Raw genomic sequence first — 23,315 nt, forward strand, 5'->3', positions numbered from 1 at the left:
TAAAGGATGTCGTACAAAATGCACGTTAAACTGAGTTCTCAGTGTTTGAAAGAAGCTCCATGAGTTTGTAACGGCATCATCACAGAGGGTTCAAGCAGTTAAAGGGTTAAAGTGAGACAGAATGAGCGGTCTGGTCCTTTAACAGCTGAGTCTCCCTTTGTGTTGTGCAGCTGCTGCTGAATATTCATGAGATGGAGACACTGTCTGCACTCCGATTGGCTGTCAGAGCCTGTCAATCAGAGTTTACATAATAGCTCCCCTCCCCCTCCAGGTTATGAATATTCATGTTAACGGTCAGAGCAGGTGTGAGTGTGTGTAAGAGAAAGAGAAAGAGGTTACAATGAATTAGTAGCCTTTAATGAGTAAATAAATAGCATGACGGAGAGAAAGAAAGCGATAGAAACAGAATAAAAGAGAAAGAAAGGGAAAGGGTAAAGAGAGGAAGACAAAAAGAAATGAGAGAAAGAACAAGAGAAAGAATAATCAAGAGAAAGGGTGAAAGAAAACATGTATATGCATAGAACGAATAAAGTAGATTTCAATGAGAAGATAATTAGGAAAGAAAGGAGAGAAAGAAAGAAAATAAAAAGAAAAGCAGAGGGGAAGAAAGATGGAGAGAAAAAGAGAACAGGTAGAGAAACAAGTAATAAGGGAGAGGGAAAAAAATCGAGAGAGACATACAAAGAAAGGGAGAAAGGAAGAGAGAAAAGGGAAAAGAGAAAGAAATAGAGCGACAGAAAGAATGTAAGAGACAGAAAGGCAAGGAGAAAAGAGAAAATGAGACAGACAGAAAAAGAGAAAATGATAGAAAAGAAAGACAAAATACAAACAGAAAAAAAAGAAAAATAAAGGCAAAGAGAGAGAGAAAGAATAAATAAAAGGAGAGAAAGGGACAGACAGACATTAAGAGTTTTGTTTTCTTTATTGATCCTCTGTGTGGACGACAACGTTCTCCACATACAAACAGAAACTAAACCATTGTTGCAATTATCATCATCATAACATTGAAACAAACAAACCCTGCCGTCACAGTGAACAGTCTGGTCAGCTCGGGTCAAACAGTCAACAGAGAAGTCAAACTGGGCAGCAGAGTCCAACCACTCTCAACTCAGACATTAAAATCATTCAAAGAAGAAAGTTAGACCAGAATGAGTCATCTTCTAAATGTTTCTACATCAATAACATTTATAGAAACCTACTGATAAATTAATTCGAAGCTGTCATCACAAACGGGTTTCACCTTTTAGTAAGGTGGGCCGGAGGGATCCAATGTGTGGAACTGGGAGGACACCATCACCACACCTCACCCCCGAAACACAACCGTCTTCAAGTTCTCATCCCACATGAAACAAGAAAACTGAGACAATCTGCGGAAAACAAAAAGCTCTGGAACAAATACTGTCTCCTGCTTGGGAAATGATTTATTTTTATCATCTCACCTTTTAGTACGTTTTTTTTTTTTGTTTGTTTGTTTTTTTTAAATCAAAGCAGCTGCTCAAGATTTTGGAAGTTGTTGCTGCAATAAAGCAGAATACTGGTCGTAATACTGTTCAAAATAAAACTAAATAGGATTAAAGTTCAAAATTTGAAGAAAATGAAATAAATCATATTGCTGCTGAGCTCAGAGTAAATAAAGTGTTGCTCCTAACGACACCACACATCCTTTATGTTTGACGTTTCTACATCAAAGAACAATCAGTATGAATTAAGTTCTGTCTGCGCTCATTTACAGGCCCAGCAGCTGTGCTCATGTTAATATCACTGTCATATGTATTAACGTAAATATAAGTAGAACATCAGGACAGCTTTAATGACCTGACTACAAAGGGGTCCGACAGGGCAGAGGAGCTTTCTGTCATGACTGAGTTCATTAGAAATTCTCATTATATATCAGGCTGACATTTTGTTCAGGCAGCACTAAATATCTGTGTTTAATTTGACATCAAACCACAAACACTAAATCCTTTAATGTAAAATAAATTGCTGGAAAATGAAGAGAAAAATACACTTTTATTTTTGCTTACTTTCATCTCTGAAAATGTATTTTTGTTGCAGAACAAACAAACGAAGAATTAATAGTTTCTGTCTTATAAAGTGGTTTCCTCAGTGTTGCCTGTTAACATGTGAAAACAAAGAAATCAGGCAGGAAGTCGTCGTTTCACTCCTGCATTCACTAACAATAAAAAAAAATCATTAAAATTAAACATTTCAAAAAGGAAAAGAATACAAAACAAACCAAAGCTAAAGCCACACAGCTCCTTAGTCGTCTCTCTCTAAATTATATCCACCGTTAACATTCAAGGTCCCTGCCGATGCGCTCTGAATCAGATCTGACTGTTCTGTAGCACTAGTAGTATCATTAGAATATGTTTACTGCTCTATTTATCTGTTCAAGCTTCTATATACACATTTAGATTTCTATGTACAGCAACAAGAAATGCCTCCACCCAGCAGCAGCAGCTGATATCAGACGGCCGACGGACTTCTGTGCAACTTTTCTTTTGTTTCACTCTCTGCAAAAGTAAAAAGCTGCTGTCAGAAAATAAACAAAAAGTGCATTCGTGTGAGCAGATGAACAGGATTTAAAGGTCCAATACACTGATTTTATATTTTAAATGAGTTCTTCACCAACAAAATGACCTCTTATATATCAACTATTCACAGCATGTCAACATCAATTTGTGAGGAAGACTTCTTTCATTTGAGGCATGCAAGAAAAACAAAGAATCCAAAAACTGCAAATATTGTGCATTAACTGAAGGGAGCACATTTAACAACGGCAAAACTAAAGTAAAACATCTGTTTACAAACTCTGACACAGCTCGTGCAGTATAATCCAAGTCTATGCTGCATTGCCTCTCCTTCGGTCCTCTCTGACTGGGACTAAAAATGAAAGCTTAGATAAGTTTCACTTATAGTCCTGTTTTTGGATTCTTAGTTCACCGGAGGCATGCAAGAAAAACACATTTTATCAACAAACTGAAGTTAACACAACATGAATAATTGATATATAAATGGTAATTTTGTGGGTGAAGTATTCCTTTAATGTTTAATTTTATAATCACATTACGTCTTCTGTGAGATTATTTTGTTTGTATCGTATGACTCATGCTGTGTTCACATGGAATCAGGCAGGCGGCAGATGGACAACATCTTTTGGACGCAACAGGAAGAACAAACAAAACGTGCAACTTAATGGCGGTACTGTATTATGTACAAAGAATTAAATCAAATTATTTTGTGTTTATTATTTCATGCATTTTTTTGGTAATGTCCGTTTATTAATTGTTTTCACCTTGTGTGAAAAACTATGCAACATTCAGTTGTAAATTCAGTCCTGGAGGGCTGAAAAAATTCAAATATTTTAGCAGTAATGCTGTCTACAATTACTGGTATTCCCTACTGGCCTCTCCTAAATTCATTGTCATGCTTTTCTTGATTTCATGTGAACGCAGCATTGGCCTAACTGTCAAATCAGTTATGTCAAAGTCTATAACAGAGTGTGATTGGATGGGCTGTTACCATAGCAGCACTCACCATAAAGAAACATAAAAAGAAAGCAACGTCCCTGGGCTGGGTGATGGATGTAATCAATCAGATTAATTTGAATATTTTTTTTAGCACGATGTGTACACTTTTTCGTCATGTACACTGAATTATTACACTGTGCACAAAAAGGTTATTTTAACAAGTAACGTCAATGACAGCTGCTACATGAGCCGTCTGGAGTCCGTCTGGAGTTACAGCAGTCCTGTGTAAACACACCATTTGCTCAAACTTCATGAACACCTGCTGCAGTTTACCTGCCAGTTATGACTCCAGGTGTGCAGCTGTTTAACTTGCAGTAAATCTAATAGTCAAATTTCCAAGAGGACAAACTGCAATGAGACTCTGAAACTGATCTGTGCTCTGTTTGTTGACGAGGAATTATCTCTGTTTACAACAACAGACTTGATCAGTATGGAGATTCTACTTTGTTCAGTGTGTCAACCTGCTGGGCTAGCTCTGTCTGTGCTGACAGTGATCACTGATCTACACGTCACTGCTCTATTTGAAGTGTGTAACAGTGTGGTGGCGCTAACAGTGTTTGGGATAACCTGTATTTTATTTTTTTTTAAATATGCTCGCAGTCACAAAGTCATAGAATATCTGATGTTTTAATCATATTTTAGTCTTGTTTCAGGAAAAAATGTATTAAAAGCTTGGAAAATTGAGATTTTTATCTACGTCGGCCAGACTTAATCTACAGACATACATTTCTGTGATTGTGTGGGTTTTTTAGAAGGAGAAATGACAGCATGCCTCTTTTCTGTTCTCTTTACAGTCTATGACATTATGAAAAAAAAAATTTAATGAGTTGCAGTTAGAGTCTCAAGATCAAAAGAAAATTAACTGACAAGACTTGTAACAACTGATTTAACATTTATATCAAATATTTGGGGTTTTGTCGACTAAAGTTGCAGCCTGACGGGGTGCAGAGTGATCGAGCATAAATTAGACTGAAGATGACATGCAGCTACGCAGATTTCTGAATCTATGTTTCCCATTTAAAAGACAGTCACAGTAACAAATGCAGAGATCTTCAAGTGCAAGAACCGTCTGTCTGTCTGTCTGTCTGTCTGTCTGTCTGTCTGTGTGGAGGGGAAAAACATCCAAAACTAACAAACTCCAGCCAGCTGTAACATGACGGTAACATCTGGAGGTTTTCAGGAAGCACCGTGCTAGCTGTGACATGACACTGAGAGCTGCATTCAAACTATATACATAACCATTTCTCACAAACATCCCCCGAATTGCTCATAAATTCTGTTTTATTTTTAGTTAGCTTCTGTTTTTTGTTTTTTTTTAATCTTGTTTGAACTTTTTGTAGTAACAATGATGGAAAATGACAAACTACTTCCCGTTTCCTATTAGGACAAAACACTAGCTGAAGTATAGTATAAAGTAAACTGATGAGCTGATAACGGAATAACAAAGAAACCGTTTATATTGCCTGTTCACTGCTGTTTTTAGGGTTCAGTCCCAATCCTGCTGAAACAGCAAACTTCACTGTAAAAAAAAAAATAAAAATTCAAGACTGACAACTCTGATCCCAACGTTGAGAGTTTGACTTCGTCCATCCAACTCTGCGTGACGTTAAATGCTTCTAAAGGGTTTGAGCTCATCACTCCGACAGGCAGATGTTAGTACATTTCCAGTTCAGATTTGTTGTTGCTCAAAAGACACGTTGGTGGGATCAAACCTGCGACTGCAGAGTTACAGAACAGTCTGGCTTATGACATGTCGCCTCACTGCTACAGGGTCGAAAACAAAAGGTGAAACTATAAAGAAAAAGTCATATTCCACCAGTGACGCTGTGGATCACCTGCAGAGTCCGACTTCACCTCCATCCATCTGTCCCTCCCTCTCTGGATAATGTTGGTGGTTGCCATTGTGGACCGCAGCTCCTCACTGACCCTCCCATTCCACTCCTACACACAGATAAAAAAGAAAAACCTGCATGTAGTTTAATTTGAAAAGTGACTGATGCTAAGATAAGATGAGGAAAGGACAATATTTCCATCTGAGATGTAGCAGAGCAGAGGTATAAAGATCACAATAAACAGATGAAGAAGTGGCGTGCCCACCTGTAGTTTTCGGATCAGAGTGAGGCTGAGACTGGATGGCGGGGAGGGGTGAGGGGGGGCGGGTCACTCTGAGGCGAAGTGCAGCTCCGGAGGGGGGGGCTTGACAGTGACGGGCTGGGATGTGCGGCGGGGAGGTGAAGGCTTGGGCTGAGCTTGCTGCTGCATCGTGTCGTAGTATGTCACACCTCCGTAGGTCACCTGGGCCTGGCCCTGTGGCACAGAGAGAAACACTGAAATTCAAATTCCATTCAACTTTATTATCCAAAGGACACTGAATTTATAATGACCAAAATTCAGGAATTTCTGTTAATGTGAAAAACACCTGTATTAAATAAACCACAAAAATGTCAAAGTATATTTATTATTCTATACATCTGATCAATCATCAGTGGAAGCTTATTGTAATAGCATGATTCATATTTCCATTATAAAAACTTCTGCTTCCCAATTTAATGATTCATAAAAATTCAAAATTATGGCACCTGGCACATTTGACAAAACACCACTTTAACCTGTTAAAACAATATTCACAACTATGATTCATTCATTCATTCATTCATTCATCTTCTAACCGCTTCATCTTCTTGAGGGTCGCGGGGGGCTGGAGCCTATCCCAGCTGACATCGGGCGAGAGGACACCCTGGACAGGTCGCCAGACTATCGCAGGGCTGACACATAGAGACAAACAACCATTCATGCTCACATTCACACCTACGGACAATTTAGAGTTATCAGTTAACCTAGTCCCCAATCTGCATGTCTTTGGACTGTGGGAGGAAGCCGGAGTGCCCGGAGAGAACCCACGCTGACACGGGGAGAACATGCAAACTCCGCACAGAAGGGCTCCCACACCCGGGATCGAGCCGGCAACCCTCTTGCTGTGAGGCGAGAGTGCTAACCACCACACCACCGTGCCGCCCACAACTATGATTCATTTTGATTAAAAAAAAACAAAAAAACCTTTTGATTGGTGGACTCTCATGGTCTGAAGGAATATGGAAAATGGAGGAATGGACATTCAGACGTTCTGACGGCTGCAGAGAAAGGGAGTCATCTTTTTTTTTGCTCTCTCTTGTTTACATGCACAATCTAAGCAGCTGACGTTAGCTCAAGCGGGAAGTCAACAACTCCATGGGCTTGGAGAGGTTTTATACATCCCAAAAAAAAAACCAAAACAAAACTAAAAACTAAAAATGAACTTCTAACCAGACCTGGTATTTGAGAACTGAATTTAAAATGTGTAGCCACACCCAGCTGGTAAAAGGGACTGAGCATCTAACTGGGACTCAGCTTATAGTTGAAGTATTACAGTATTCTATGCTATGCTCGTACTAGACCTCATATTTTATATTCTGTGATTTATTGCTTTACCTTACTGTAAATTACATTATATATACTTTATCAACACATCCCCCCTTATATTATATATTATTGGTGTACACTTATATACTACACTTTGCTGCTACTAACCACACCTATACTGCAGTATTATTACAACTCTGGCCATGGGTCCTGTTTGTGTACTTTGCCAACTAATATTGATTTTATTTGCTCTTTAATGGATTCTGCTTTTTGTTTATTTTCGCTTATTTCTGCCTTTGTACTGCTGCAACACCTGAATCATAAAGAACTATCTTACTGTGATGTATATAGAGATATCATCACCCATTCCTGGTATACAGTAAACCGTTCATACTACAATCATTTAACAGGAAAAACTGTTTAAAACAAAAACAAAAACAAAAACAAAAAAAAACCAAACAACTAAAAACTAATTTAGGGGCTAAAATATTACTGGATACCCAGTGCACACACACAACCTAAAGTCTGTATTATGTGGATTATAATGGTTTAAATGATCAGAGTGACAGGGGTGGAGCTAGCTCTTCAGCCCTCATTCGCACAGTTAAAAAGGTGTCTACCTGTGGACTTGGGTACATGGTGGGGTAAGGAAAGGTCATGACCCCCGGTGGAGGGTAGAAAGGCGGTGGCAGCAGCTGCTGCGGTTGCCCCGGAGACAGAGAAACAGTTGGGCCACCGTAGAGGGCGGGGTTAGCGATCGGGCCGCCCGACTGATGGGGATGGAGACCTGAAGAAGAGGCAGAGGGATGAGTGAGAGGTAAAAATCTACAACTTCGTCCTTAAAAACAAGAGAGGGAAACAAACTTCACTGACCAGGATGGGGGATGTGCATCTCAGGCTGGACCAGCATGCCCTGTGGCGGGATGGGGGCGGGGCCGTCCCCGTAGATTGGTCCCTGGTACGACACTGTGGGACAGAGGGAGGTTAAACACAGTGATCATGACCAGCCTGTAAAATGCAGTCTTACTAAAAAAGAAAATAAGGAGGCTAAAATCAACCCCACAACATTACACTGCTGCTTATACATTACTGAGCATTCTGAGTGCAAGACTTTTACTTGGAAGAATATTTTGCTGCTACTTTGAAGTCAGTAAAAGATCTAAATACTCCACTGATCCAAATACCGTCACTGATCAGGGTCTGTATTAATCAAACATCTAAAGGATCCATACATAAATCACAGTTAAAGTGAAACTGGGACTGAAGGAGGGTGTTTTGTAGAATTCTTCTACAGTGACTTTCAGCAGGAGTCAGTGAATACATAAATAAATAAAACCATGTATTGTATGATAATTGCATCTTTTCCATGACTTCATAATGACCTAATGAATTTGAGGAGCTATACAAGCGATCAAATTTTGATTTATTACTGCAGATTTGTGAGAAAATCATAACCAACATAGCTGCATTTTTCCCGCTGTTGTGCAGCTGCACTGATCACAAAAATCATTATTTTTTAGCCTAAAGAGTTTCTGGAAAATCTATTCTATACCAACAAACGTTGTAACATTTATGACACAGTCATGCTTGACCTTTACTGCCCTCTGCTGGTGAGCAGGAGGAAGGTCTACACTGACTGAGTAATTTGAGTCTGTTGTGCCTTCTCACTTTTGATGCTTTTCCTTAACACATTTCAACAGAAACACAAAAGCTTCAGTTTATCTTAAACTAAGATTTTCAACAGCTGATAGTTTGGGTATTGATTTAAGTTACATAAGAAAATTATTGCATTAAGTGCTTACTTTATTTTTCTTAATACATTTATTTTCTTCATATCCCACCAGTAGAAAAAACTGCAAATGTATATATTTTTTAAAATACAAAATGCCCTATACAGCCATATATAGACGGTCACTTCCTGATGCTTGAACTAGTAGTAACATTTTTTTTTTTTTTAAATCAGTGTGAGCTGCAACTAAAATGCTGCTCACTGATCCATCTGCAGCTGATTTCCAGTGTGTTATCTTACGTCACATTATCATCTTACTGGGTTCATAGTAGTGTCCCTCCATCACTCCCAGGTGCATCGGTGGTGCTGGCTCAGGTACGGCTCTCTGACGTTGGGATGAGTAGCGTTTGGCTCGATTGGAGCCGACACCCATCTCCTCCATGCCGGAGAACTGGGGCGGGCCACTGGGGATGTGCATGGTACTAGGGAGGCCTGTGGACAGAGATATGAATTAGTTTGTCTGTTTTTACTGAAACACGGAGAGGTTATGTTCATGCTATGGTGAGTGCAGATGAATGGGCTGAGCTGGAGGAACTGCCTGTGGGTTTGTGGTCAACTTCAAAAGTTACAGCGAGAGAGAGAGGGATACCTGTGTGTAAAAAGATGATGTTGTGTTGGCATTGCTGTTCAGTTTGGAGGGTCCATGGATAGATGCTAATATTTTTAAGCACTAGCCCATTAGGCCATTAAGCCCCTAAATTTGGTGGCCAGAGTACATTTGTGATGACCAAACATAAACTTTCATAAAAACAACAGCTTACATAGAAGACAATTTAATACAACTTGACACAGCCTTCCCTGACAGTGACACTTCAATAAATGAATGAAAACAATGACAGAATAAAACTGTCTTTGTACACCAGTTATTGTGAAAGTACTTTTCATGTCACAGAAACCAGAGTGAAACCGTTATTATAACAGTCTGATGTGTCATTGTTTTCATTTCAGTGCTTTGCACAGACCTGACACTTGGCCTGCCCACCTCCTCTCATCCACACATCTCTAATGTTCTCTGCACTGCCTTCCAAGGACACCCAGCAGACAATAATCCTATATTTTAGGTTCACAAAATGAACCCGCATTCACAAATATGTAGGATATTAGAACAGACATCCCTGTTATCTTACCTCACAACATCTGCTGTGATAGCAGATACTGTAAAGACTACGACTCATGTCGATGATGACCTGATGATGCTTTACACTCCAGTAGGGGTGAGTTTGTGTACAAAAATCTCTCAGTGTTTAGAATGGGTCATTTTTTTTTTCGTGTAAACGGGTTTCACTGCTGGGTGGTGCTATTGCATTATACTAGTAAAGCCCCAGTTATCCGAATACCAACCGAACAGTCCATTTAACCAACGGTTACAGGCTGCCACTCCGAAATATTGTCATTCCGACAGTCCACCATCCCGAATTCTGGTCCCTGAGTCCTGACAGTAAGCTATGGCGAGCCAGTAGAAGCTGTATTCCCCATGCACGTCAGCGATTTTCACCGGGAACGCACATGAGTAATTCAGGCTAACATTACCTGTTTTTCAGCGAACTCCTCTGGTAATTTTATTAAAAAAGCATGGCATATAGGTCCACACTAACTTTTTATTATTATCCGTCTGTCCGTCCACAGCACGAGTCATGTACGCCACTTCACCACCAGCCTGTGCGTAAAAGCGCAAACAATTCCGTGTCCTCTCACTGCAGATGCTGTGATTTGATGGCCCGGTACTCATTGTAGCCCACTGGCGAACGACCCCCTTAACGAACGTGCCGATTTAATAGAATGGAGCACATAGACTACTTACCTGTTGCCAAACCCGGTCTCAAACCATTTCTTGTCATATTCACAGCCTATCACAGTTTGTCAACAATTAGCACCTGGCACTCAATATGCTGCTGCAGTGGTTTGTTTTCCAGTGACATTTCAGGTATTAGCTGAGCTATTGAGTATCTTTACGCAGTGAAACTTAATTTATTTTTACTTGTAGGCTAGATTTGTTTATATATGTTACAGTGATTTGTTTTCCACAGAGCTCTACTGTGCAAGCATTTTACTCGCACTTGCGACTAAAAATAGTTTTGTGCCAGCAAAATAAATCATTCAAGAGCATGCTGTGCGAATACAGATTTCAACCAGCAGCAGAAACTAAAGGCGAATCCTGCCAGTTGTGGGTTGAACGGGGGTCACAGACAGGAATACGGCGGAGTGCTATGGCCATGCAAGATAACGGCTTACCGGCGACAGACAAGACCGGCTCCAGGTGCACTAATTTCCTCTTCGTTGGTGTCCTGACTGCCCAGAAGTACCTGAACAGCCGAGCCGTGGCAGCACACAGGTATGTGACGTATCAGGGAAGAAACGAGCCGATCACTTTTCTCTTTTTGTGGCAGGTAACGGTTCACAAACCTCACTACACTTAAGGGACTGTTCTTTACTTATGAAGGGACTGTTCTTTACTTGTCAGATGTTAATCACTTATTGATGCTGTTTTTGAAGTATGAACAAGTCCATAAGTAATTTATTCCATTGAAATATCATATATATATTATGGAAAAGTGATTTATATTTTTATAAATGACAAAAGGCACACCTGCCTCATTTTTGCTGTGGTATCGTGATACTACTCAGAACTGTGATACTTTCAATGGTATGGTACTGTGCGTCCCAATTTTGTGGTGTGGCTGCAATGCAACATGGTATTAGTTGGACGTGCGTTTGCTGTTCGAAGATGGTATCCTTATGTTCCAGTAGGGAGCAGCTGCTGAGTCAAGCGTGTAAAATTCTGTACATCGATCCGGTCTTGGTCCGGCTCTTAATGTCAAACTGTTCTGAAAAGTTTTACACCAGCACAACAGTAATATGCAGATTATTTCAAATTCATTCATCTTTATTTAGGCAGGTTATCTCAATGGGACACACAGGCTCATTCTCAGGAGAGATCTGATAAAACTTAGTGGCTACAATGGGGCCTCCTGGGGGATACTTTGTGAGTAACTTTCTCTGGCCACAGGCCATCGGGTCATGGTTAATCTGAAAACCTGGGATCTGTGAATGGAAACACATCCAACAATACTAATGCTCTTTTGACAGCATCTCCCAGGTGTGGCAACCACCGGGACAAGAAAAAAAAAATCCCGTATTTAGTATTTTTATGTTCAAAGCATTAGAGATGCTTGTCAGTTTTATAGCCTGATGTGACCTGTTGCCTTTTAGGTTTGTTTAGTGTTGGTGCAGTGTAATACCAAAGTTTTTGAAATGTTACTTGTTTTAATAATGAAAATAGTTTGCCAAAGTTTCCAGTGGACAAAATGCTACCTCTGTCCAGAGGGGGAGGACTGTGTCTGTCTTTCACAACTGCACTACTGTCTGTCAAAAAAAAAAAAAAACCCAGATCCTTATGCATTTGGTTTGGATTCCGCTATACCAAACTCGCACTGAAGCCTACACACCGAATACAAGTTTAGGATCAGACTCAGTAATACTAAAGGTCCACAGCACTAGATTGGGACCTTGTTGTTAATGTTACAATCAGGTGTTAATGACCATCAGAGAAAAACAAATGTAAAGCAGATGTGAATCTCAGTGTGAGTTAAACTATAAAGATCATCTCCACTCACCTCTCATCTCAGACCGCATGTAGGATGATGGGCTCTGGCTCCAGCTCTGTCCAACCAGACTGAGTCGAGCCACATCCTGGTCCAGCTCTGTCAGCCCTCCACCTCCTCCACCCGCCTGACTCGGTCCATCGCTTGCTCCTGCCCAGCTCTTTCCCACCACGCCGCCTGGGGAGGAGGTGTTCCCTCCAGCTGCAGACTCCTCCATAGATGGCTGTTTGCTGCCCAGGTCAGCGGGCCGAGAGCGAGTCCTGCGTGCCAGAGAGTAAGATTTACGCTCCACCGGCCGCTCGGTGGGAGGAGAGGCTTCCCGATTGGTCGCTGATGTCTGAAGGGAGGGGTCAGAGGTGGAGGAGGGAGCAGTTGATCCTGCCGCAGATCTATCAGCGCTCCCTCGCTGTTCTTGCTGCTGTCGTCTTGGTGATGTAGACTGGTAACCGCCTGGCTGCGACGATGCCGCTGTCGTTACAACACTTAGGTCCTGTTCCCTAACGCCTCCTTGGCTGACTGCAATATCCTCAATGACCACAGAAGGCCCCCTTCCCCCACCACCACCACCACCACGTCCTCCCCTGCTGACCCCACCCCTGTCTCCTGTTGGGTCAGACTGAGCTTTAGGGCCCTGTCGTTCCCTAGGGTGCATCTGGGGTATGTTTGATTCATTATTCCTGTACTGTGACTGAGGCGGAAGGTGCATTTGATTCTGGTGGGATGGTCTGCTGCGAGAGGGAGGTGGTCTGGAGGGATTGCTGCCACGCTGAGCAGAGGAAAGAGGAACAGAGGAGGGGGATGTAGAGGAGGGGTGGTTTGATGAAGGTGGAGTTCCTCCTCGGTTTAGACCTCCTCCTCCACTCTGCCATGATCGAACCGGTCGCTCTCCTCCTCCATCTCTCCACCGCTTGTCTCTGTTGGGAGATGTATTTTGTCTGCAGAAAGACAAAGAGATGTTCACATAACAGATTAAACTCAAATTCCCTTTCTTTTCTTTCTACATATCTTTATTCTCGGTTAAAGCAGTGCTCACCTCGGCCTGCGCTGCCGGTATGGTCGGTCTCCGGAGCCACCACCATTTCTGATGTCATAGCCGTAGATTGCAATAAGCTCCTCGCGGCTCTTCGGCGCCTGTTCCTCCTCCCTGAACTTGTCATGCTCCCAGCGACCCTCATCCTTCCACAACTTCCTGTTTCGACCTTTAGGTCTGAGAGGATACAGACAGAGAGACACAATTAATTAAAACACTGTATGCCACTGAAAATCTCCACTGTCTTGTGCTCTACATGGTTACCAGCCGTTTGAGCTGTGAAGTACCATCAATCAATACTGAAAAATATTAATATGTGATATTTCCAAATTTTAACAGAGTTGTCTCCCAATTCTTCTTATATTTTGGGTACCTTGCATCCTCTTGACCAAACTTAATTTCAAGAAAGCATTATCTAACATACTAATCCTACTACTACTAGATAAAAACACACCTCTCCTCTTCCTGAGCATGCCCTCTGACATCGTGCTCGAAGAACAGACCCTTCCTTGGGATGTAGGCAGGGTTCTTTCTGTCCTCGTCATCGTCGAGCTTCTGACCTGGTTTTCCTCCCGCCTTTGTCTCAGGGTCGTCTGTAGACTCCTGGTTGTGTGTTTGAATGTAAGTCAGTTAGAACACAAAACAAGAGAATGATGGCAGAAACTGTTCAGCTGTAACTACAAATGTACATATGAGTGGTTTGTGAATTAAGTTTTGTACAGCCCTATTTCACTTTAAGCTAAAAAGGTGACCAAATTATCAGTAGTCATTCCAGCCTATGAGATGTTCATAAATACTATTATGTACATTATGGGCACTACAGTTGTTAAGTGTTGAATCAGCTGTTCTATTGACGTTTTTCTTCTTTCCTTTAATAATAACTACTTTAACAGAGATAAAATTGTTTAATTCAGACATAAAAAACATGATTTGTCAGTCTGTGGTGGGGCTAATGTCTTCTGGTTGGTTTTTGCACTGCTTGATAGATACGCTCTTGTCCAACCAAATCCTAATTAGTTGGACAAGAGCTTTCATAAGAAGTAAAGCGCTACTTAATCTATAAACTCTGCTCAGTCACCAGAGCAGTTAGAGCCTGTCTGTAGCAAAGCAGCCTTCAGATTTGATCGGCTATTCCTTGTGACTTGTTACCAGTCAGTACTGTGTACAGTACAGCACACAGGGCTAAACTTCCAGTTTCTTTTATCAGTGACTGGTGATTTCTTCTCTTCTTATTGAACTGTTGCTCAGAGGGATCTTTGTCTGTCTCTGTCCTTTCAGTTGTCAGTCTGGTTAAAACACTGTAAAGCAATTTGTACTCCATGTACAAAACAAACCCTGTATACAAAGTAACATCTATTTGTAAAGAGGACTTTGTACAACCTAAAAGCATCAAAGACATGTGTTCCTGTGTAAGTCAAACACTAAATGTGGAAACAAGCGATTACATTGATGCACTGAAGTGATGTGTTTGTAATATTCAACTGTTGTACAAGTATTTTGTTCGTCATAATGTTGCTATCACTGGCTGCATGTTTGTTCATCATATATGTTTGGTATGGTGTTCTACTTCTGATGTAAGACATAATTCAGAGAAATCAGGCATAAAAGCAAATTTAATCTTTTCATTTTGTTTGGCAATGTGTTTACAAATGTGTAGTTTCACTTTTGAAGGGTCAGTAATTTCATGTCGTTTTTATCAAACAGAAAGGAGGGAAAAATCGCATTTGCCGGGGACTTTTTTCAGAGGCAGAATAATCTACATTCAATGGGGCGCTTCCACCTCCTGTTTAAAGTTGAACCTGGCAGCTCCGCGGAGCTCCATCACCAGCCTCAGAGCTCCACAGCCTGTTTTTCAGGCTTCAGAACGTTTCGTGGCACCTGCCATAGGATTCTTACCCAGATGCCCTCTCAGGTACTGACATTTGGCACCAATGGATTTAACATAAATCCGCACTCAGTAGTACCAACGTAATCCAGTCTATATTCTCAAAGTTGCTGAGTTTGGTACCCAACCACAAATCTAATGAAGTCACACCTGTGGTTTTTACAGAGGTACAGTAAGCCTCACCTGTCCGTCACCGCTCTGTCTCTCTCCAGCAAGGTTTCCTTTCTCCTCTGCCTTGCTCTCCTCTTTACTCCTTCCACCTCCCTCTCTCTCTGCCTCCTTCTCTTCATCCTCCCCATCCTCCACCACCTCTTCTACCTTTGTTGAGCTTTCGTCTGCCGAGGGTTTGGGCTCGCTGGCTGCTGCTGGAGCTTCTTCATCACTGTACTGTTCAACCTCCTCTTCCTCCTCAACTCCCTGAGGGAACACAGGAATATGTAGTTTAACAGTACATGGCATTATTTATTACTTTGGCACAGTCTGAATCTGCAGTGGGAGGCTGCCTGAACGCTGTTGGGAGAGGGACTCCTCTTCCGGTCGGTTCTTGTCTCGTTCCACTGATAGACACGTTCGGGTGATGCCATAGTAAACGAAATGATAGCACCCATCTTGAGAGCTCCAATAGGCTGCACCTCCAGTTGGCTGGCTTTTTGGCTGAGGAGCTCAACTTATGTTGAAATTGTTGGCAAAATGGCAACATTAGCAACACTGAACGACTAGTCCCAGAGCGCTGATACAAGTGAAGACCTTCACAACACTGCTTCTCCTAAAACAAGAAGTCTGGTTTCCTTCAAATACAAACCCAATTACGCTGTGTAAAATGTAAATAAAAGTAGAAACAATGATTCGCAAATCTTTTTTGACCTGTATTCTTTTTTCTTTTTGAAAAATACACACTGAATTTGATGCCTGCAGCACGTTCCAAAAAAGTTGGGACAGGTGCATGTTCAGCACTGTTACATCACCTATTCTGTAAACAACATTCAGTAAGCGTTTAGGAACTAAAGACACTAAAGAAGTTTTAAAAGTAATTATTTTCCCCGTTCTCGCTTGATATATGACTTCAGTTGGCCAACAGTTCAGGGTCTCTGTTGTCGTACTTTAAAATGTGTCACAAGTTCAATGGGAAACAGGTCTGGACTGCAGGCAGACCAGTGTGGTACCCACACTCTGTTACTACAAAGCCATGTTTTTGTAACGTGCAGAATGTGTCCGTTTGTCTTGCTGGAATATGCAGGGACATCCCTGAGAACGACGTCATCTGGATGGCAGCATATGTTGCTCCAAAACCTGTACGTACCTTTCAGCATTCATGGTGCCTTCACAGATCTGTAAGTTACCTATGATGCCATGGGCACTAACAGTCCCCCATACCATCACAGAGTCAGTGTACAGTCTGAATGATCCTTTACCTCTTTAGCTCAGAGGACACCATGCCTGATTTCCAAAAGCAATGCTAAATGTGGACTCATCAGACCACAGCACACTTTTCCACTTTGTGCCAGTACTTCCCAGGTGAGCTGGGGCTCAGAGAAGTTGGCAGTGTGACTGATTGTTGTTGACTACTTTCACTTTGCATGGTAGAGTCACAACATACAGTTGTAGATGCAGCGATGAACTGTGTTTAATGACAATGGTTTTCCAAAAAGTTGGTTGGTTTTTGATGCACTGCCCCCTGAGGAGTCAAAGGTCACGGGCATTCTGTGTTGGTTCAGCCATGTCACCCGGGGGTAAAGATTTCTCCAGATTCTCTGAATCTTTTTGTGACATTGTGGATTGTAGATGGTGATATTCATTTATTTCTTGCAACTGACTGAGCCTTTCGAGGATGCCCCTTTTAAACCCCATCATGATACTTAAATCTGTTACCAATTAATCTGTTCACTTGTGAAATGTAACAAACAGGTGGTTTGGGTTTTTTTTTGTTTTTTTTTAGCATTTCACAATTTTCCCTGTCTTTAGCTGCCACTGTCCCAACTTTTTTGGAACATGTTGCAGACATCAAATTCAGAATGAGTGTATGTTTACAAAAAACAATCAATTTTAACAATAAACATCTTGTCTTTGTATTCAATGGGATGTAAGTCAAAAAGGATTTGAAAATCATTTCATTCTGATTTCACTAACGTTTTACACAGCATCTCAACTTCTTTGAAACTGGGATTGTACATCTTACTGAAAGTGCAGGATGTTCATCAGGTTTTACAGCACTGTTTTTGTTGTTGTTAATGGACGCCAGTTTAACCAGTTGGAGCTGCTTACATCTGATGTCCTTTACCTCTGAATGGGAGCCATTTTCTTCTGGATCGGCACTGTCGTAGTCAGAGAGGACAGCTGGACAAAACAGACGGACAAAAAGAAAGTTGTATTATTTGATATAGCTAACTTCTTCAGTTATTCAGCAAATGCCCCCAAACCAGTCACTCATTAACAGAACAAATATATCATGAGGCGATCATGTTTTACAAGGATGGATGTGAACCTCAGTCTGTTATATTGATGTCTTACTAAAAGTAAACTGTAATTAATGTCTTACAATTCACTTTGATGTTCCTGGTGTGAGCCGGTTTTATTTTACAAGGATGCAGTTGGGTGCTAAATGTAGTAATCAACTTATAAATGTCTTACCTTCTCCTACACCATCTTCACTCTCCTGCAAAAAGAAAAGAACATTAGCATTGCTTAGAAACTATTAAATCTCCAGAGGGCACAACAAGCTCTAACAACAACAACAATTTCACACAGTAACACTGAGAACTGCTAAAAACTCTCTTCCCCCTGCAGGGCAATAATATGCTTCATATGAGTGACTCGAAACTTTGCTGAAGGCCTTTTAAGAATTCACGAGTGCATACTGATAATACCAGTCACTCCTGTGACTCCTCCGATTGTCTACATGGGGCAGGATTTTAAACTGAGGCTGTCCTTGAAGAAGTAAACTTCACTAAGTAAATAAAATCAGGACTGCCTTAAAAACACACACATACAAGAGCTGCAACGGTATGAGATTTTCACAGTTTCACAGCATTACACTATTATTATTATTATTATTATTATTATTATTATTATTATTGTCTGTAACAATGACCTTTACAGGAATGAAGAAGGATTATCTGGTTGAACAAACGCTTTGCTGTAACTTCAAACCATTTTAAATAAGAACTGTGTTAGTGTTAAGAAAGAAAAGAGATGTGTACGTGCAGGTGAGATTTTTCATCTAGTGAAAGCTGTTTTTTTGTCAATACAGTAAATAAGCAAATGTACACGGTATGACAACCGTCACTTTTCATTCAGTATACCTTAAACCGGTACTGCTGCAACCCAAACACACGGACACTCTCTCCCACACACCACAACAAGCAGTGTTGGAGGGAACATGTTTCATTAACAGGTGAAATAGTGAAAATGTGATCGAGGAAGTCCAGTCTGAGTAAAAGAACTGACAGTTTGAAGGTTTATCAGACACCAAAACACTTCACAGACATTTATAATACTCGTATCACAAAGACTTCTTCTTCCTCTACACTAGATTCTAAAAAAACCCCACAAGATCTTTTTCTTTTTTGCCAGGGTCTCTGCTAAGGCACCTTTGTAGTGTCACTACAATTGCACTGACAAAAATTAGAGGGTTGTGATTTTTCACAAAGTGCTGTTGACTGTCTGATGGCATGATCATCATCTGGTTGAAACTAAATATTGAACAGGATTAAAGACAGTGTTTCCTCCACCATTATTATATTGGGGTAGGGTGGGGTAGCCCACAACATATTTTATGTTTATGTATTTTTTTATGTTTATTGTTTTGGAATGTTGAGGTCTGAACTATTGGTTGGAAAAAACAAACATTGTAAAGTGTCACTTCGGGGTCAGGGTTATTGTGCCAGAAATTCTTACTGTTGTCACTATTTTCACAAACCAAGCAATCAATCAATTAATGGAGAAAATAGTTAACACTTAGCCCATACTAAAAATAATCATTAATTACTAGTTCAAATGAGCTCAGTAGCTCAGTAGTAGTGAGCAACAGTAACATTCTGCTTTTACATGCATTAATGAGTCATTATTATCTAATGGTGTAAAACATGATGGCAGAACAGTCACAGGGGACATTTTTCTGATGTTAATGCTTTAACTAGTTTTTCCTGATTATACCTACATACTTGCACATATGTTACATTTTCATTGCGGGGATTTCCCCTGTATTTTTACAATTGGTTCTTTTACTTCAATAAACGATCTGCCTACTTCCTCCACCACTGTCCATAAGTACCAAACACTCAACGGTCATTTATGTGTAAAGTTAACGTTACTGCTGGACGTGGCAGAGTGACGGCGGAGCGGTGGCATTAGCGGGCCTAGCTGGGATGCTAAACGACAAAGCCTACCTGCCTCCCAGCCGTGGGTGGAAACTACTCTTTTCTAGCTGGTTAACAAGAGAATTTGGAGCTTCTGATGTTCAGTTAAAAAAGCCACCAGTCATGCAACGAAATGAAGGGCAGCTGGTGTGGGGCCACATTTGTTGCCCCAGTAAATGCGTTCCAACTGGCGCCTTTTCGTCTCCGTTTCACAACAGGGGACACAAAGGCAATATAAGTGACTACTTGGGCGGTCAACAATAAAGCAGCGAATTGAGTACAACATATACTTAAGGTATACATTTCAAAGCTCTCAAGTTTAGAGAGAAATGACGATTAAACAGCGAATTTGTCTGTTTAATTCAAGCTAACGCCGCCTACTGAAGGAACATCAAGCTGTGTAAGTCAAGCGTCAAACGGTTCTATTTTTTTTTTAAATTCTTAACTGTTAATTCCCCAAAAGTAACAGCAAACCAACGGCAGCACTCGGCCCCGGGAAAAAAAAGTTTTAATGCCAGCGGTATCTGTCACAGCTCCCGGCCGGGAGACGAAGCCGTCAGCTCGGCGAGCTAACGCCAGCTAGCTACTCACACACTCGGACTCGCTCTTCGCCTCGGGCCGGGCCGCTGTCACCACCGGCGGCTCGGGATCCCTTGCTCGGCCCTTACTGGTCGCCGGGGACCCCGACCTCCCGCTGTCCGAACCCGAACCGGACTCGTCGTCGTCCTCGCTGTCCTGGGACGCGCGCCTCCTCCTTCGCCGCCGGTCCGCCATCTTAGGTCTCGAATGGTTGGAACCGGAAAGAGGCGAGGGATTGTGGGTAGGCGAGTTCTTCTTCTTTGGGATTTCACGACAGCTGACATCCTATATATTGCATTACTGCCTCCCTCTGGAAAGGAAAAATACTCTTGCAAAATTAATTTCCTCGATATTATATAGGCTAGTCTGTGGCACACCAACTAAAACATGTTTTTAAAACACACGTATACAAAACAAAACACAAAGTGCTATATGTGCTCAAGTCGATGCAACTGACTCAGTATTTGGAAAACTGCACCAAAATATGAACAGAAGTTAAAAAAGCAGGATGAAGTCAGGTCATTTAGGAAACTTTAAGACTACAGGAAAATCACCAAAATATCTTAAGATTACCTTAAGGTAGAAACAAGTCGTTTTTCCGTTTTGTTTGTTTTTGGGCAAAAAAAAAAAAAAGAAAAAGAAAAAACGAAATTCAGCTCAATTCCTTGTTTTCTGATCCTACTGCAAGAAACAAATTTACCACTCCATATTTCGTTTCATTGGTGGGCGGGCTCTCAGCGCTCCCTTGCTTCTGATTGGCTAATGTGCTCTGTCACTTACATATGGACTGTACCCTTCAAAATAAGGTTACCTCTTGGCCTTTACGCCAGCAGGATGTCCCTGCAGACAGGCAATGAAGTAATGCATCAGCGTTTTATTGTATTTATTGCCTGTTAATATGCAGCTGATAGACCATGAAAATGAAAGCTCTATAGTAAGTTTTCTTTAGGATGTACCGTGAACAGTGAAGTCTGTTCTTGGTAAAACTATCAATATGACGAATGATGAAAAGTAGTTATTAAAAATGACCAGCAGGTGTCGCACTGCATCAAAGTTGTCATCAAAAATACAAATATGAATGAATAGGCCTATGTTGACAGCCAGATGGGAAAAAACTGATGTACATCTATGGAAATGCATTTACTATAGGCTACTATCAGTTAGAGTTAAGCTGTCACTGGACTTTCCCCTCAGTCGTGGTCACATGAAGACACTTGATAATAATAATAATTGTGCAGACAGTTTAGAGATTCACACTACCTGCTATGGTGGAGTAAGAAGAACCATCTAGTTTTTATATATATATATATATATATATATATATATATATAGCCTAAGTCTGTGCCTCAGTGCACATGGATCAGACAGCTGTCAGTCTGTCAGAGCAGCTCCTGCACTGAAATGTTTATTGCAAATGTGTAATCTCAGTTAAAATTATAAAAATCAGTGTAAAGCTTTAGGCACGTAGGATCAATGAATAATCATCTCTATCGATGTGATTGGTCGCACTGATGGAACATGATTCATATAGTCTAATATTGGAGATTATTAATATTTGTGAGTGAGCAGGATCGTGGCGCAGCTGCAGAATGTAGCTTGAAAGTGAGTTTCTTTAATAGTTTGAACATGTTTTAACAGCATTGGACAGTTTATCAGATTCCAAGAAACGCTGTGTTGTATATGACATGCAGCGTTTTGTACATGTAGCATTGTGCTGTACTGTATATAGCATGTATCGTAGGCTACATACTATCCCCTATTCATTTGTACATAATTTCCCTTTTATTAATACTTTTCTCAAATCATGTGTGTATTTTTACTCAAATTGATTTGATTGTATTCTCCTCTTATTTTTATATTTGCACTGTGTGTCAATGCCTGGACCTTTAAACACACCAAGAACCCCTACCTCACTCCAGTGACATGATCAGGTAAAATGTAGCAGCTAGTAGGCCTATGGTAAAATGTGATAGTCATGATTTTTTAATGCTTAAATTTGTTTATCAGTTCAGTCATAAATCATTAAATCATTCATGTAACCTTACTATTAATTTAAAAAAAATGCATTTCTGCAATGCTTTCCCTGTTCTCTTGGTGCCTGTGTTCGTCTGGACTAGCCTATTGTGGCTAAGGCCCTGCAGTAAGGCACTGTAGGCTCAGTTTTCAATAAATCAAAAATCTGTGTGGATGGTTTGTGTAGGACAGTCTGAAGATGCTCTGTAGCAAGTTTGGTGTCAATTGAACAAAAATTGTGGGAGGAGATAGGTTTAATAGGTTTTACAGTTTTTGAAAAAAAAAAAACAGAGTGATGAACTTCATAATTTGCAATAGGTTTAAATGTACAAAAGCTTCTTCAGTATTGGGGCTACATTTTGGTGAAAGTTGCAAATCTGTAGCACGTATGGTTGATTTGTTGTGAATTTTCAAAATTTTGAACTTTAGAGTCTTGCTGTAGCGCCACCATCAGGACTATTGGCCTGTTTTTGCAGCTGAGGCAATCTGGCATGAGACTGGACCTTTGTGCAAAGTTTGGTGATTTTTTGCGCATGGGAAGTATGATTTCCTCAGAAGAAGAAGAAGAAGAAGAAGAAGAAGAAGAAGAAGACAAACATGCAGGATAACAATAGGATCCTGGCAGCTTAGGCTGCCTGGCCCCTAATTACTGGTTAATGCAAAGCACTCTTGAAATAACAATGCAATGACATGTTTGGTGAGTGGATGCTAATATCTAAAGAGCCCAAGATGTAACCCTTTTTATCCTATTTTACCTTCTGTCTCAAATTACCTGACATCACCTGATGAAATATTAATTTTAAAGCATAAACATGCCTGTTTGAAGCATTTACAGTAGCTGCTGCTCTCAGCCACACAGCAAGCAGTAAGGGAGGAGTTCAATGTCTTGCTCAAGAACACTTCATCAGAACTTAAATTTGAACTGCAAAAAAGGAAAACGTGAAAAAAAAGTCTAAATTTCAAAGCAAAAAACTTAAATGCACTTTGAGTTAGATGATTGAACTTAAATTTGCCTTGCTGGAGTTCGTCCAACTTAGAAAATATTCACTTCTGTTAATTCACACTGCTGTAAAGTAACATTAAACATTACTTTACATTATGTGTGTTTCATCATTTATAAGCCTGCCAAGTCT

The 23,315-nt window shown here is 40.8% G+C and overlaps 1 protein-coding gene across 1 annotated transcript; it reads right to left on the reverse strand.

The window, feature by feature from the left end:
* Positions 1-1,415: 1,415 nt before the first annotated feature.
* Positions 1,416-20,407, reverse strand: casc3 (casc3 exon junction complex subunit). Its single transcript, XM_049561551.1, has 12 exons — positions 20,182-20,407; positions 17,864-17,888; positions 17,514-17,569; positions 15,419-15,652; positions 13,805-13,953; positions 13,354-13,527; positions 12,333-13,255; positions 8,977-9,150; positions 7,803-7,895; positions 7,550-7,716; positions 5,628-5,837; positions 1,416-5,471 (listed from the first exon to the last, which is right to left on the reverse strand). Exons 1-11 carry the CDS (start codon positions 20,362-20,364, stop codon positions 5,691-5,693), a joined length of 2,325 nt encoding a protein of 774 aa, XP_049417508.1. The 5' UTR covers positions 20,365-20,407; the 3' UTR covers positions 1,416-5,471; positions 5,628-5,690.
* Positions 20,408-23,315: the final 2,908 nt, after the last annotated feature.

This window comes from Epinephelus fuscoguttatus, linkage group LG19 (genome assembly GCF_011397635.1).
Source record: "Epinephelus fuscoguttatus linkage group LG19, E.fuscoguttatus.final_Chr_v1".
NCBI lineage: Eukaryota > Metazoa > Chordata > Actinopteri > Perciformes > Serranidae > Epinephelus > Epinephelus fuscoguttatus.